We start from the raw sequence: 15,151 nt of genomic DNA, 5'->3' as shown, positions 1-15,151 counted from the left end.
ATATATGTGTGTGTGTGTGTGTGTGTATATATATATATCTATGTATATGTATATGTATATGTATATGTATATGTATATCTATGTATATGTATATGTATATCTATATATACATATACATATACATAGATATATATATATACATATACGTATACGTATATATAGATATATATACATATATATATATGTATATATATGTATATATATGTATATGTATATGTATATGTATATGTATATATATATATATATATATATATATATATGACCATGAGTATATAACATATATAACATGCACGTTCCTAAAAGGTGAATTTGGGCATTTTCCTTGGATTCATCTAGGTATATAATTCAGCCGTATTAGCGGACATGCAGATTTCACATTGTAAAGTTTTCGTCGGAGTTGCGGCCAGTTGATATTGTGCTTATTCTTTCTATCTTTAGCGGTGCATTTTCCCTATCAACTACTTTCTATTTGCTACTTCCCTTAGTGCTAGGCTTCATTATGGCTGAGTTTGCCTTGCATCTCTGGAGGTTTGACAGAAACTCGGTACGAAGGGCTTTGTGTGTGAAACCGATAGGGGACCTTGAATAATTGAATAGACCAACACTTCAAATACGAAAGAAAGAGCATCACAACACAACGGAAGAACCTTAAATAATACAATAACACCGCATTGAGCCGGAACGGCCACGCCCCCCCCCCCCCCCCCCCCCCCCCCCCGCCGCGGAACTTCTTTATTCACACAGAAGCTTTTACAATATACCAAGGTGCGGGTGCATACAGCACCGGATTTCCACAAAGCATTGGCACAGATGTGATATGCAGCGGAAGTCTTTGTATTGGTTGATCCTGTCACACAAATGCTCACACCGTCTTCTGTATCCTGAGTTTCGTGAGTTTAGCAATCCATTTCATTACTTCAAACTTTAAAGAGATGAGAGAGAGAGATATGAGAACTGTACACTAGATTGGGTCCCGAATTACCCACTGAAGGGCCCCCTATCCCGATAACGAGATAGTATTTGCTTTATTACTTTAGAGAGAATGACTTTGGACTGTAGATAAGCCAAACGCAAGATCTCGGAGGATCGGAGTAAGGCTGATCCGTACACTGCTGTAGAAACACCTCGATGACTTGATCTTGAGCCTATGCACTCCTCCCAAGGACATGAGGAAGGGCTGCACACCTGAGGCTCAAAGAAGAAGAAGGTGGACTGTTCTACACACTGTTAGAATGCTGAAAACACATATGAATGCTGAGTTACCTTCACCAGATGACTGCTGAATGTGTTGATGATGTAGAGAAGGCTGGACACTGATGCAAACAACTGTTTCAATGCTGGAAACTGTTGTGGACTGTTGCTTCAGGGCTGGCTTCTGCTGTGGACAGAAACGCTGATCTGTGGGAGTGTTGATGGACTGAAACGCAGCAGCCACAGAGGACTGTAGATCTGCTGCTGTATGGCTGGAGCAAAACGCAGGTCTTCTGCTGTATGGCTGCACCAAAACGCAGGTATGCAGGCTGATTGCTACTGATTTCTGGCGTGGAACTATGCTGAGGAGTATGCTGAATCTATGGTGGCAAGAATTGATACTGAATTCAGGCTGATTAGAGGCTGAGGACAAACACCTAGGGCTGGACTGAAGCTATGGTTCTCAAGGGCTGGAGAAGAAAGCTTATGGGCACTGGGGCATGGATTAGTCTTATGCTGAGAGCAAGAGAGAGAGGAGAGCTCTTAGCACAATGAAGACTGAATGAGCAAAAGAGGCTCTAGGCAAGCCTATTTATACTAACTGGGGGGTTGGTCATTTAATAAAATTAATATTTATAAATGCCCAATAATGCAAATAATGATAAATAAATACTAATAAATATGGGAAAAATACCAGATAAATCCCAGTAAATTCCCTTAGGCTTTGGGGATGTTCTAAATGATGCACAGGCATATGTATGCATGTTATGCAAGATGCAGAGTGCTTTCTGATTCAAACCCTAAGGCTTCTACTGACTCTACATGCATGAATGATTCTCTCCAAGTGGGTTAAGGGACTTGACTGACTGACTGACCCACTAAGGCTGAGGAATGACCTATGTAGCTTGTGCCTGACTTATCCTGGACTGAGGATGTACAATGGGGTCATGGCATACGACAAATATCATCCTACTGGGTTCTAAAACTGTACAAATGCTGCACTTCTGATGATGAGCCATCTTGTCACCATGCACTTAGTGCAGAGTTCATGGCTTCCAAGTAGTCCGCCAATAACTGGGGGTACTCCTGGAAGAACTCCTCGTCGAGCCACACGGCTTCGTGGGTACCTCGATCTCGGAACTTCGTATAGAACTGACGAATCCGTCGACCGGAACCATGCTTCCATCGATGAAGAAGGATCTGCTCAGGCTCAATAACTTCCGCCTCGTCTACCACGTCTGGCTGCTGTTCATCTGAAACATCAAACACTTCTGGACCAACATATGGTTTTAGCCAAGAAACATGGAAAACATCATGCATTGTCCAACTGGCAGGCAACTTTAACTTCATTGAGACATCACTTATCTTCTTAACTATTGGAAAAGGGCCAAAACTACGGAATGAAAGCTTGGGACAACGTTTGCCCACTTGTTTCAATCTCTGCTTCATGATACGCAAATAGACCCAATCCCCTTCCTTGAAGTGGACATCTCGTCTAGATTTATTTGCCTGTCTGCTATATGCTTCCTGAGCTTTGGTCAAGCGGTCCTTAACTGACTCAATGATCTCGGAAAATGCTTCCGTGGTTTTATTAGCCTCTAAAGATGGAGACACCATTCTCGTCAAAAGAGAAGAAAAACGGCGACCAAAGGCTGCTTCATATGGAGTCCGTCCGACATTGGATGAATGCGTGTCGTTCAAGATAGCTTGGACCAATGGAAGATAGTGCTCCCATTTGGACTGCTGGTCATGACAGTATGACTTGAGGACATCAAAGGCCAACTGATTATAAATTTCTGTCTGGCCATCTGTCTGGGGATGGAATGCACTGGACAACTGCAACTTAGTTCCAAAGTTTTCAAATAATGCCCTCCAGAAATGTGAGGTAAACTTGGAATCTCTGTCTGATGTTATGGTGCTAGGCAAACCACAAATTGGATACCAATGCTTGAGAAACAGACGGGCTACGTCCTCGGCTGTGGCCGTATGCTTGCATGGGATGAGCATGCAGAACTTACTAAAGCGATCCACAATGGTAAAACACTGAGTGTTACGGGATCCAGTGGATGCTGGTAGAGGCCCTACAAAGTCCATAGATATGTCGATGAAAGGTCCGTCGGGGATAGGCAAAGGTTGAAGTAAACCTGCCTTCTTTGTATGGGGAACCTTGACTTTTTGACAAATCTTACAGGCTTGTACATGTGCATAGACATCACGCCTCATCTTTGGCCAATAAAAGGACCGTTCTAATTTCTCGAGGGTACTGTTGATACCCCTATGTCCTCCAACTAAGGAGTCATGGGCATCATGGAGAAGAGCGGAACGCTTTTCTCGAGTAACACAGAGACGGTTCTTGTAGAACAACCAACCGTTCTGTACTGAATAGTGGCCAGGCTCGGAAGTGAGGGCCAAACTATACCGAGTACCAAACTCAGGGGAGTCGACATATTGGTCTTTCATACTATCCAAGTCCTTCCCCGTGATTTCGAGAATGGTAGCTTCTTGGACTGCTTGGATGCTGGACTTTCGACTGAGAGCATCTGCTACTGGGTTATGCTTACCAGGGATGTATTCAATCATACCTCCAAACTGTTGGAAGATTTGACTCCACCTGGCCTGTCGATCACTCCACTGGGCACTTGGCATAGTCTGAAGCCACTTAAGTGCTTGGTGGTCTGTTTTCACTGTGAAAGCCTGTCCATAAAGAAAAGTTTCTGGAGTGCACGGAATGCATCAAGTGCCTTACCTGTAACTGAGACTTTCTGCTTGCGAGTCTTCACCCCCTTGAGCAAGTCGGTAAGAGGTGCTGCAAGGTTGGAAAACTGATGGACATGTGTGCTATAGGCCTGACAAAGACCTACGAATGAACGGATTTCTTGGGCGGTCTTAGGAATATCCCAATCTAAGATCTCTTGAACCTTTGAGGGGTCCAGTCTAATCCCATCGGAACCGATGATGTAGCCCAAATACTGAACGTCCTTAACACCAAAGATAGACTTTTTGGCATTTATGTAGAGCTGGTTATCTCGCAAAAGTTGCAAGACTTTCTCCACATCTTTCTCATGCTGCTCCGCAGTGGCTGAGAAGACTAGTATGTCATCAAGGAATATGAAAACACACTTCCCAATGTGGACTGCGAAAATCCTAGACATCATCTTATTGAACGTTGCGGGTGCATTTGTAAGCCCAAAAGGCATGACGACGAACTCGTAGTGACCACGCTCTGTCCTGAAAGCTGTTTTTGGAATGTCAGCTTCAAAAATGCGGACCTGATGGTAACCACTCTTGAGGTCGATCTTAGTGAAAAACTTAGCACCGTCTAAACGCTCCAAAATGTACTCTATCCTGGGCATAGGAAACTTATTCTTGATAGTGAGTTTGTTTAATGCCCTGTAGTCTACACAAAGGCGTGCAGACTTGTCCTTCTTTTGGACAAATAGGATAGGTGCAGCAAATGGGGAGGAAGAAGGCCGAATGAATCCGGCTCGGAGAAGCTCAGATAACTGCTTTTCCAACTCGCCCTCTAAAGTCTTGGAAAGACGATAGGGAAACCTGCTAGGAGGTTCTGATCCAGGGACCAAATCAATGTGATGGTCCTCAAGGTGAGAGGGTGGGAGACTGGGTGGGAGATCGTCCCTAAGCATAATGTCCTGGTGTCTGGATAGGAGGTCTGCTAACTGAGGGACTGAAGATGTAATGGATGCTACTAATGAGGGAGGGTCTGCTTGAGCACGAATATAAAGGAGTGCTCCTTCTGCTCCCTTGCGGATAGCTCGTCGGGCCTGGAGATGCGAAATCAATGGGATGCCAAGAATGCTTCTATCCCCACGAATCATGACAGGCTCAGGAAAACCTTTACAAATAGTAAAAGTGTCCTGTCCCTAATCGGGAATAGGCTCATACTGACGGAACCACTGAATTCCTAAGATCATGTCACACCCTAACAGAGGGGAGACGATGAAATCTCGTTGAAATGAGGCCTTCTGAACTTCAAAGGCAAATTGCTGTGCCTTCTGGGAAATGTGGGTGCGAAGACCAGGTGTAAACCCGTCCACATCCAGATGATATGGGACTAATGTGCAGTTCAATTTATTAGCCAACTGGGGAGAGATGGCGTCTTCAGAACTACCCATATCGAAAAGGACTACAAACTCTCGGCCCTGGGCAGAGCCATAAGCTCGGATAAGGCTCTTCTGAGCAGCATCGCTCTCACCCTCCTGCTTAGCATCAAATACCACGGATGGTATAGGATGCATGGAAGGTAAAAGTTGAACTGCATTTGAGGTAGTAGGCGGGGCTGGAGGAGCTGGGGAAGCTGTGGCAACTGTGGCAGAAGGAGCTTTGGCAGCTTGTGCCGCTTGCCATTTGTGGCAATCCTTCTTACCATGCCCTATAATATGACAGAAAAAACATCTATTTTCTGACTGATACTTCTTTTGCTCCTCTGGAGGAAGATAACCTCCAGTAATGCCTGCTTTAGCCTTTTCATCAGGGGTTTTCTTAGGTTCTTTATCCTTCTTACCCCCTGAACTGGAGCTATTACTGCTGTCCTTCTTAGCATCTTTAGAAGATGCGTTACCTTTCCCTGACTGTGCAGCTGATTGCTGCTGCTGGGGTTTGGTACTGGACTGAGATGTCTGCTTGGGCTTGCCCTCGTTGAGCTTCATTTCTTCGTTCTGAGCGAGAGTCAGAGCCCGGTCATATGTACTTGGTTCAAAGTTACGAACTGTGAACCGAATGTTGGAGTCCAATCCACGAATGAATTGCTCCATCTTGGCCTGCTCAGATAACCCTAACTGCTGTGCTAAAGTAATAACCTTACCGGAAAACTGAAGCACTGGGGAACCGTTCTGTCTGAGTCCATAGAACTCGTCTTTCAGACCGGTCATGTACTGGGGCGGGAGAAATCTGGTCTTCAGGTCATGGACAAAGATGTCCCAGTCAAAGGCTGTGACACCTGTGGCCTGGTCAGTATGAATACTAGACCAATGCTGCCACCAAGTGACTGCCTCACCAGTGAGATGGGGAGCCGCTAAGTGGACTTTGTCTTGTGGGTCTGTGATCCTAGCTAATGGAAAATGAGCATTAAATTGATGAACAAATTGATTAACTGAAGAATGATCACACTTACCATCATACTTGCTGAAATTCGGTTGACTGCGAATGATGGTGGTTGCTGCTGTGCGGGCTGCTGGCTGGTGACACCTAGGACTGGGGAGACTGAGGAGAACTGCTGATACCTCAAGTGTATGGCCTCCTTTTCCCGTTGGTGTTCGAGTAGCATACGTTCTCGATCAAGCTCACGTTGGTGTTCCCGAGCGGCGAGGTCAGTCTGACGCCGGTCTTCTTCGATCCTGCGTTGGGCTTCCTCATAGTCCCGTCTTTCTTCTTTTTCTCTTCTCCTTCGGGCCTCATCCTCTCTCCTTTGTTGTTCCATCTGAAAGAAGAGGGAGATGTAGTCGGGTGCTGCTGGAGGTGTAGAAGGACGTGCTGTTGCTGCCTCCAAGAGTTGGAGACGCTCCATGAGTAGCTGGTTCTGAGCTCGTAGAAGAGCTATGGTGTCTGCTGTAGGCGGAAGAGCAAGGTCTCCTTCGGGGGAGACGTCTTCCGGCTGATGAGTACTCTCTCCTGTAGACATGATGCTGAAGTCGGTGGTCGTGCCGAAACGCAATCTAACCATCCGAGGATGCCCCCACGCTAGGGTACGGTGTGTGTGGACTATCTGAATCTGATACCAATGTGATATGCAGCGGAAGTCTTTGTATTGGTTGATCCTGTCACACAAATGCTCACACCGTCTTCTGTATCCTGAGTTTCGTGAGTTTAGCAATCCATTTCATTACTTCAAACTTTAAAGAGATGAGAGAGAGAGATATGAGAACTGTACACCAGATTGGGTCCCGAATTACCCACTGAAGGGCCCCCTATCCCGATAACGAGATAGTATTTGCTTTATTACTTTAGAGAGAATGACTTTGGACTGTAGATAAGCCAAACGCAAGATCTCGGAGGATCGGAGTAAGGCTGATCTGTACACTGCTGTAGAAACACCTCGATGACTTGATCTTGAGCCTATGCACTCCTCCCAAGGACATGAGGAAGGGCTGCACACCTGAGGCTCAAAGAAGAAGAAGGTGGACTGTTCTACACACTGTTAGAATGCTGAAAACACATATGAATGCTGAGTTACCTTCACCAGATGACTGCTGAATGTGTTGATGATGTAGAGAAGGCTGGACACTGATGCAAACAACTGTTTCAATGCTGGAAACTGTTGTGGACTGTTGCTTCAGGGCTGGCTTCTGCTGTGGACAGAAACGCTGATCTGTGGGAGTGTTGATGGACTGAAACGCAACAGCCACAGAGGACTGTAGATCTGCTGCTGTACGGCTGGAGCAAAACGCAGGTCTTCTGCTGTATGGCTGCACCAAAACGCAGGTATGCAGGCTGATTGCTACTGATTTCTGGCGTGGAACTATGCTGAGGAGTATGCTGAATCTATGGCAAGAACTGATGCTGAATTCAGGCTGATTAGAGGCTGAGGACAAACACCTAGGGCTGGACTGAAGCTATGGTTCATAAGGGCTGGAGAAGAAAGCTTATGGGCACTAGGGCATGGATTAGTCTTATGCTGAGAGCAAGAGAGAGAGGAGAGCTCTTAGCACAATGAAGACTGAATGAGCAAAAGAGGCTCTAGGCAAGCCTATTTATACTAACTGGGGGGTTGGTCATTTAATAAAATTAATATTTATAAATGCCCAATAATGCAAATAATGATAAATAAATACTAATAAATATGGGAAAAATACCAGATAAATCCCAGTAAATTCCCTAAGGCTTTGGGGATGTTCTAAATGATGCACAGGCATATGTATGCATGTTATGCAAGATGCAGAGTGCTTTCTGATGCAAACCCTAAGGCTTCTACTGACTCTACATGCATGAATGATTCTCTCCAAGTGGGTTAAGGGACTTGACTGACTGACTGACCCACTAAGGCTGAGGAATGACCTACGTAGCTCGTGCCTGACTTATCCTGGACTGAGGATGTACAATGGGGTCACGGCATACGACAAATATCATCCTACTGGGTTCTAAAACTGTACAAATGCTGCACTTCTGATGATGAGCCATCTTGTCACCATGCACTTAGTGCAGAGTGCATGTGACAACAGATCTTGCCGAGATTTCTATCCAATGCCAAGATACAAACATCTCTTGGAGCTGTCCAAAACTGTCCCAAAATAGTCCTCAAAAATCAGCTCATAAACTATCCATAAATCAGTCCGGTACGGAGTCAAAAGCTGCCCTAAACTCTGTGCCAAATCAGCCCCAAAACTGGGCCTCAAATCAGCCCCCAAAAAGCTCTCAAATCAGCCCTGAAAACAGTCCATAAAAACAGTCAAAAATACCCCTTTGCTGTGGAAACCTGTACTGCCTTCTGTAGGACTGCAAGACCACTGTATAGCTGCTGTACCATCCGTACAGTGAGCATAGAGAGTAGAGGAGGTGCCGTACAACCTCTGTACGGCCTGTACAAGAGGGAAGACAGGGCTGTGTGCTGTGCGGCCACCGCAACAGAGAAGAGAGAGAGAGTTTGCAGGTCGGCCATTAGAGAGAAGCCTCCAAAAGGATGCGCATGGCAAAAAGAGAGAGAGTCAGCCCGTTTTAATAAAACCAAAAGGCCAAATTTGCCTTGCTTTTCCCCTTCTTCCCAAAATAGTTGGACTTTGCCCAAAATATCAACTTTATGCTTTCCTTGGCTTGTACTCCAAGTTTTGGCCCAAAAATATCAACTTTTATGCTTTTCTTGGCTTGGTGCCCAAGTTTCATCTAGGCGCCTTCTTTTGTCCACCTGTCCACCCCCAAAATAATAGAATGACCAGTCCTTCATGTGAAAACACTGACTTACAAATATAATAAGTCATTTAATGAAAATCTCATGGTGCTCATGTTGTATGGCCATCTTTCAGGCCAAACCATGCCAGTAAAGTGCTCTAGCTTTCTTCTGTGGAAAATCTCCGTTCACACCTTGGTTCCAGATAGTGTGTGAACACTGTTCAAGACTGGTGAGATGACCAAATTGGTGACATCCCCTCCGTCTTATAAGACAGTTGTTCGCAACTGTTGAAGCGTGATACCATTGAAATATCCTTCAAATATAGCAGATCCACTGTGCATCAGTAGTATTACATAATTCCAGATCCACGATCCTTAGTCAGATACGGGCACAAGAGCCAACCGTATGAAGAAACAAACTGTATCCATATCACGAGTCAACAAGCCACACATGTCCTGTCATGTCAAGCGTCACAAGCCATTCATGTTACCATTTCAAGCCTCACAGCCATACATGTTCTGTCATGTCAAGCCTCAGAAGCCATACATGTTCTGTCATGTCAATTCTCACAAGCCATACATGTTACCATGTCAAGCCTCACAAGCCACACATGTTCTGTTATGTCAAGTTTCATAAGCCACATATGTTGTGTCATGTCAAGCCTCAGAAACTATACATGTTTTGTCATGTCAAGTTTCACAAGCCACACATTCTGTCATGTCAAGCCTCAGAAGCCATACATGTTCTGTCATGTCAAGTTTCATAAGCCACACATGTTCTGTCATGTCAAGCCTCACAAACCATACATGTTACCATGTCAAGCCTAAGAAGCCACACATATGTTCTGTCATGTCAAGCCTCACTACATGTTACCATGTCAAGCCTCACAAGCCACACATGTTCTGTCATATCAAGCCTCACAAACCTTACATGTCACCATTTCAAGCCTCAGAAGCCACACATGTTCTGTCATGTCAAGCCTCAGAAGCCACACATGTCCGGTCATGTCAAGCCTCACAAGCCACACATGTTCTGTCATGTGAAGCCTTAGAAGCCATACATGTTACCATGTCAAGCCTCAGAAGCCACACATGTTCTCTCATGTCAAGCTTCACAAGCCATACATGCTCTCTTGCCATGTTAGTGGGCTCACAACAGAGTCCTTCCTGGGGATCCATCCAGATACATGCAAAAGACGTAAACTCCTATTGACACCGGAGTTTTTCCCGGGATCCATCCACATACATGCAAAAGGAATGTGCCATGGCATGATCGATGTGAGAAAATCCTTGTCCCCAAAGCCGCCAAAAGAAGCACATGTTCACACAAGCCAAGGAAGCTCAACTGGCACGTTGTTGTCCGCATATCTTCGACCAACCATATGAGCGCAGAATACGTGCCATGTTGGTTTCAAAACAGCTCATAGACTAGAATCAGCCAATCCATGATACTGATAAATAATTCATAGTTTTGTAACCGCATATGCGACATATTCTAGCGTCCCATACCACTAGAATATTCCCCATATTAGATCCTTGTGTAGGCGACAATTCTAGCATCCCATACTGCTAGGAGCCTCCATTACACAAGACCAAAACCATAAACTATTTATTAAAATCATAGAAAAGCCTTTTCCAGAATCAAAAATATTTTCCAATGCCTTTCAGAAAAAAAATAACTTTCCTGAAACACATCTCAAGGTAGACGCGAGAAACATTTTCCACTTGCGTCAACAAGGGAGTTCAACATGTACAAAATTCCAAATATTTGCAAAAAAAGCATCAACTTGGTAAAACTCAAAGTATACTTAGCTTTTCTTTGCTAGGTTCGTCGTGAAGCCAAAATAAATATCTCCTCAGCATACACATAAGATACCTTGAGATATAGCTCCATATAACTTGCTTGAACAAAATTTAATTTAAAATCCATAATAGTCCATATGGAACGACTGTTGAACACGGGCACATAAAACCAAGTCCATACTTCGAGGATCAATTCTGTGAATCCATAAATCCTTATGCCAAGCTGTCTACTGCTCATGCTCTGGACACATGACTGCTTCCATAAGCCCATAGCCAAGCTGTTGATCACTGAAGTCCCCACTTTTGATCTTTTCTCTTTCTCATTGTTGGAAGGAGGCCTATGCTTCCGAGAAAGCCTAAGCTCTGATACCAATGAAACCGATAGGGGACCCAGAATAATTGAATAGACCAACACTTCAAATACGAAAGAAAGAGCATCACAACACAGTGGAAGAACCTTAAATAATACAATAACACCACACTGAGCCGGAACGGCCGGCCCCCCGTAGGAACTTCTTTATTCACACAAAAGCTTTTACAAGATACCAAGGTGCGGGTGCATACAGCACCGGATTTTCCACAAAGCATCGGCACAGATCTTGCCAAGATTTCTATCCAATGCCAAGATACAAACATCTCTTGGAGCTGTCCAAAACTGTCCCAAAATAGTCCTCAAAAATCAGCTCATAAACTATCCATAAATCAGCCCGGTATGGAGTCAAAAGCTGTCCTAAACTCCGTGCCAAATCAGCCCCAAAACTGGGCCTCAAATCAGCCCCCAAAAAGTTCTCAAATCAGCCCTGAAAACAGTCCATCAAAATAGCCAAAAATACCCCTTTGCTGTGGAAACCTGTACTGCCTTCTGTAGGACTGCAAGACCACTGTATAGCTGCTGTACCATCCGTACAGTGAGCGTAGAGAGTAGAGGAGGTGCTGTACATCCTCTGTATGGATTGTGCAGTACGGATTGTGCAAGAGGGAAGATAGGGCTGTGTGCTATACGGCCAGCGCGACAGAGAAGAGAGAGAGAGAGTCTGCAGGTCGGGGCCAGTAGAGAAGCCTCCAAAAGGATGCGCATGGCAAAAAGAGAGAGAGTCAGCCCGTTTTAATAAAACCAAAAGGCCAAATTTGCCTTGCTTTTCCCCTTCTTCCCAAAATAGTTGGACTTTGCCCAAAATATCAACTTTATGCTTTCCTTGGCTTGTACTCCAAGTTTTGGCCCAAAAATATCAACTTTTATGCTTTTCCTGGCTTGGTGCCTAAGTTTCATCTAGGCGCTTTCTTTTGTCCACCTGTCCACGCCCAAAATAATAATATGACTAGCCCTTCATGTGAAAACACTGACTTACAAATATAATAAGTCACTTTAATGATAAAATCTCATGGTGCTCATGGTGTATGGCCATCTTTCAGGCCAAACCATGCCAGTAAAGTGCTCTAGCTTTCTTCTGTGGAAAATCCCCATTCACACCTTGGTTCCAGATAGTGTGTGAAACATTGTTCAAGACTAGTGAGAGGACCAAATTGGTGACAGTGTGAATATATGCTCTTGTGTGTGTGTGTGTGTGTGTGTGTGTGTGGAGTGCGTGTGTGAGAGCATATCTTGATACAGAGTTCTACACCCACTATTGGGCACTGATGATGTTAGTGGGGATGTCGTAGTATCTAGTCCATACTATGCATAATGGAGTTGATAGTTATATAGTCTTGTGGGTTGACTCCATGAGTATATAACATGCACGTTCCTAAAAGGTGAATTTGGGCATGTTCCTGGATTCATCTAGGTACATATATATATGTGTACATATATATGCGTATAGATATATGTACATAGGTATATATGTACACATATATATGTGTATATATATATACATATATATATATACATATATATATATATATATGTATGTATATATATGTATGTATATATATATATATATATGTACATGTACATATATGTACATATATATAAATGTACATATATGTACATATATATAAATGTACATATATGTTTTATATATGTATATATGTACATATATATAATATATACACATACATATATGTACATATATATATATATATATATATATATATACATATATATACATGTACATGTACATATACACATATATATACATGTACATATACATATATATATGTACATATATACATGTATATATATGTTTTGTGTGTGTGTGTGTGTGTGTGTGAATATATATCTATATATATATGTACATATATATATATATATATATATATATATATATATATATATATGTATGTATGTATGTATGTATGTATGTATGTATGTACACGCGCGCGCGCGCAGTAGTAGATTTCAATTCCCATCCCTCCACTTGGTCGAGCACACCAACAATGATACGCTTCTCAATGTATTCGACGCTCTTGAAGCAATTCATGACTAACTTGGAAGAGTGGTGATTAGCATCTTCCAGTTTACTTTAATTTTTCATGCTACAATAATTCATGATATGCAAGTGCGTCTCTAGTATCATTATCTTTGTAAAGGTAAAATTTGAATCTATAAGTATTGCACAGTTGGTATCTTTGGCTTGTTTGTGGATGGCCATCTAAAAGACTGGTAATGTTTTTAAAAGTATCTGTTTTACTGTTCTTTCAGTATCAACCCTTAAATGATACCAGGCTGTTGAGTTGCTTTGATAGGGAATGGGAATAGAGTACTGTGAATTTATGGAACCTAAAAACTGCACTTTGCCTGTCATTCCAGGCCATGCGGAGTGTGTGAGATTTGTGAAGAAGCTGAATCTGCCACTCTTGGTATGTCCGGATCCTTCCGCAGAAATCTTTGCATGTTCAGAAAAAAGCTTGCAGAATGCTGAATGGTCACATACGCTTTGTAAGCAAGTTGTGATTTGCTTGTGCTCGGAAATGATCATATACCTTCATTTATTATTATTAGTGTCAGTGGAGAGCTAAACATTTTTTATTTTATGTGGTGATGCGGTGAATTTGAAAACAAATTTAATTGTGTTATTTCACTCACATGTGCCATTGGTTATTATTGTCTGCTAGTAGTGTTTTCTGAAGTTGTGTTGTTCTTAACTAATTGTAGCTCTCGGATTTTTTCAGGCATTTTCCTTGCCCTCACTTCCATCCTGCTCTCCTCCTCCCCTCTCATGGTATCTTTGCTATTTGGTTCCCTGCGTTTTGCAGCCCTCCCTCCTCCGTTTTCTCGAGGCCACCTCCTTGATATGCAAGTTCGTTGGCAGCAGTGCAGACGAAGGACAGGTCTGAAACCCTGCTCTAGTCGTGAGCAGGCGTGCATGGTGGACATCCTCTTGTAAATGCTTACATTTGGCTCGAGTTTCACTGGCCCTCCTTGGCTGTAAAGGCCCTGGCAACAAGCCTGCTAGCAGCGCGGGGCTCGGTCTGCTTCCCTGGATTCCCCAAGGAATATCATGCACTCCTTTGGGCGATTGTGTGCCATGCTCTAGAGTCCCCCCCCAAAAAAAACGACTTCCCTCCCACAGCGGCAACTACCATTGTGAGGGCTGCTAGGATCCTGTCCATTTGAGTTCTCATCGCATCCCGGATAACCCATCTTGCCAGATTGTGATTGTGATGGCTTCCATTTCTTGTAGCGGATAGAACTCTCAGGACTACCTTGGCAGTGTTTTGTTTGTTGCTAGATGGGTCGCCTCGCGTGGGCCTGCCCTCGTTGATGTTTGGGCATAGGGTGCCCAGCCTATTTGCAACGCCACTGCTGAAAGTGGATGCCCAAACTCGGCTACAAGTCCACAAGCAAGGTCAGAATACAGATTCTTGCGCATGGTTTACGAGAGGCCGTCCCCTGCCCGTAAACTAGACACAGTTAGTTCTAGGCATGCAAGTATGCCATGCATAAGAATGTGTTGGACCATCTCCCTTCATTTAGCTTGTAACGGGCATCATTCCAGGCGTAGACATTACGTCCATAGGCCAATTGGAATACGGTGCGGAAAGAAGTCCCCAGCCTCACATATCTAGCCTACTGGCCCTTGGTGTAGACATAAGTCCCCTGCCATGAGGTGACAGCCCACATGACCCTTGGCGCAGTCATAAGTCCCTGGCCATAAGGTGTCATGTCCACTATGGAACTTGTCCATAGGTCGAAAGCTCGTCCAGAGGTCGAAAGGGCAGAGAATGCCCAAATGGTGACACACAAAAAGACCAGTGAGCGCTCTTGAGGTCACACAGTCCCACCCTCACTCTTACCCACCTCCTCCCCCCCTCCATAGGCACCTCCGGTGGAGTCCTCTCCGCTGTCTCCAGTTTCTTCACCTTCTTGCACTCTGGT

At 44.0% G+C, this 15,151-nt stretch overlaps 1 protein-coding gene across 2 annotated transcripts in view; it reads left to right on the top strand.

The window, feature by feature from the left end:
- The window catches only part of HDA9 (histone deacetylase 9), a 95,679-nt gene that overhangs the window by 74,879 nt on the left and 5,649 nt on the right, over nt 1–15,151 (top strand). For both annotated transcript variants that reach the window (XM_086820707.1, XM_086820708.1), the window contains exon 9: nt 13,583–13,632. In XM_086820707.1, coding sequence (XP_086676833.1) covers nt 13,583–13,632 — 50 coding nt within the window. The remainder of the gene's footprint in view (nt 1–13,582; nt 13,633–15,151) is intronic.

Source organism: Cibotium barometz, chromosome 26, assembly GCF_041138505.1.
Source record: "Cibotium barometz isolate CiBa-2024 chromosome 26, ASM4113850v1, whole genome shotgun sequence".
NCBI classification, from domain to species: Eukaryota; Viridiplantae; Streptophyta; class Polypodiopsida; order Cyatheales; family Cibotiaceae; genus Cibotium; species Cibotium barometz.
Note: the sequence above shows the minus strand (reverse complement) of the source record. Positions and strands in the feature narration are given on the sequence as shown.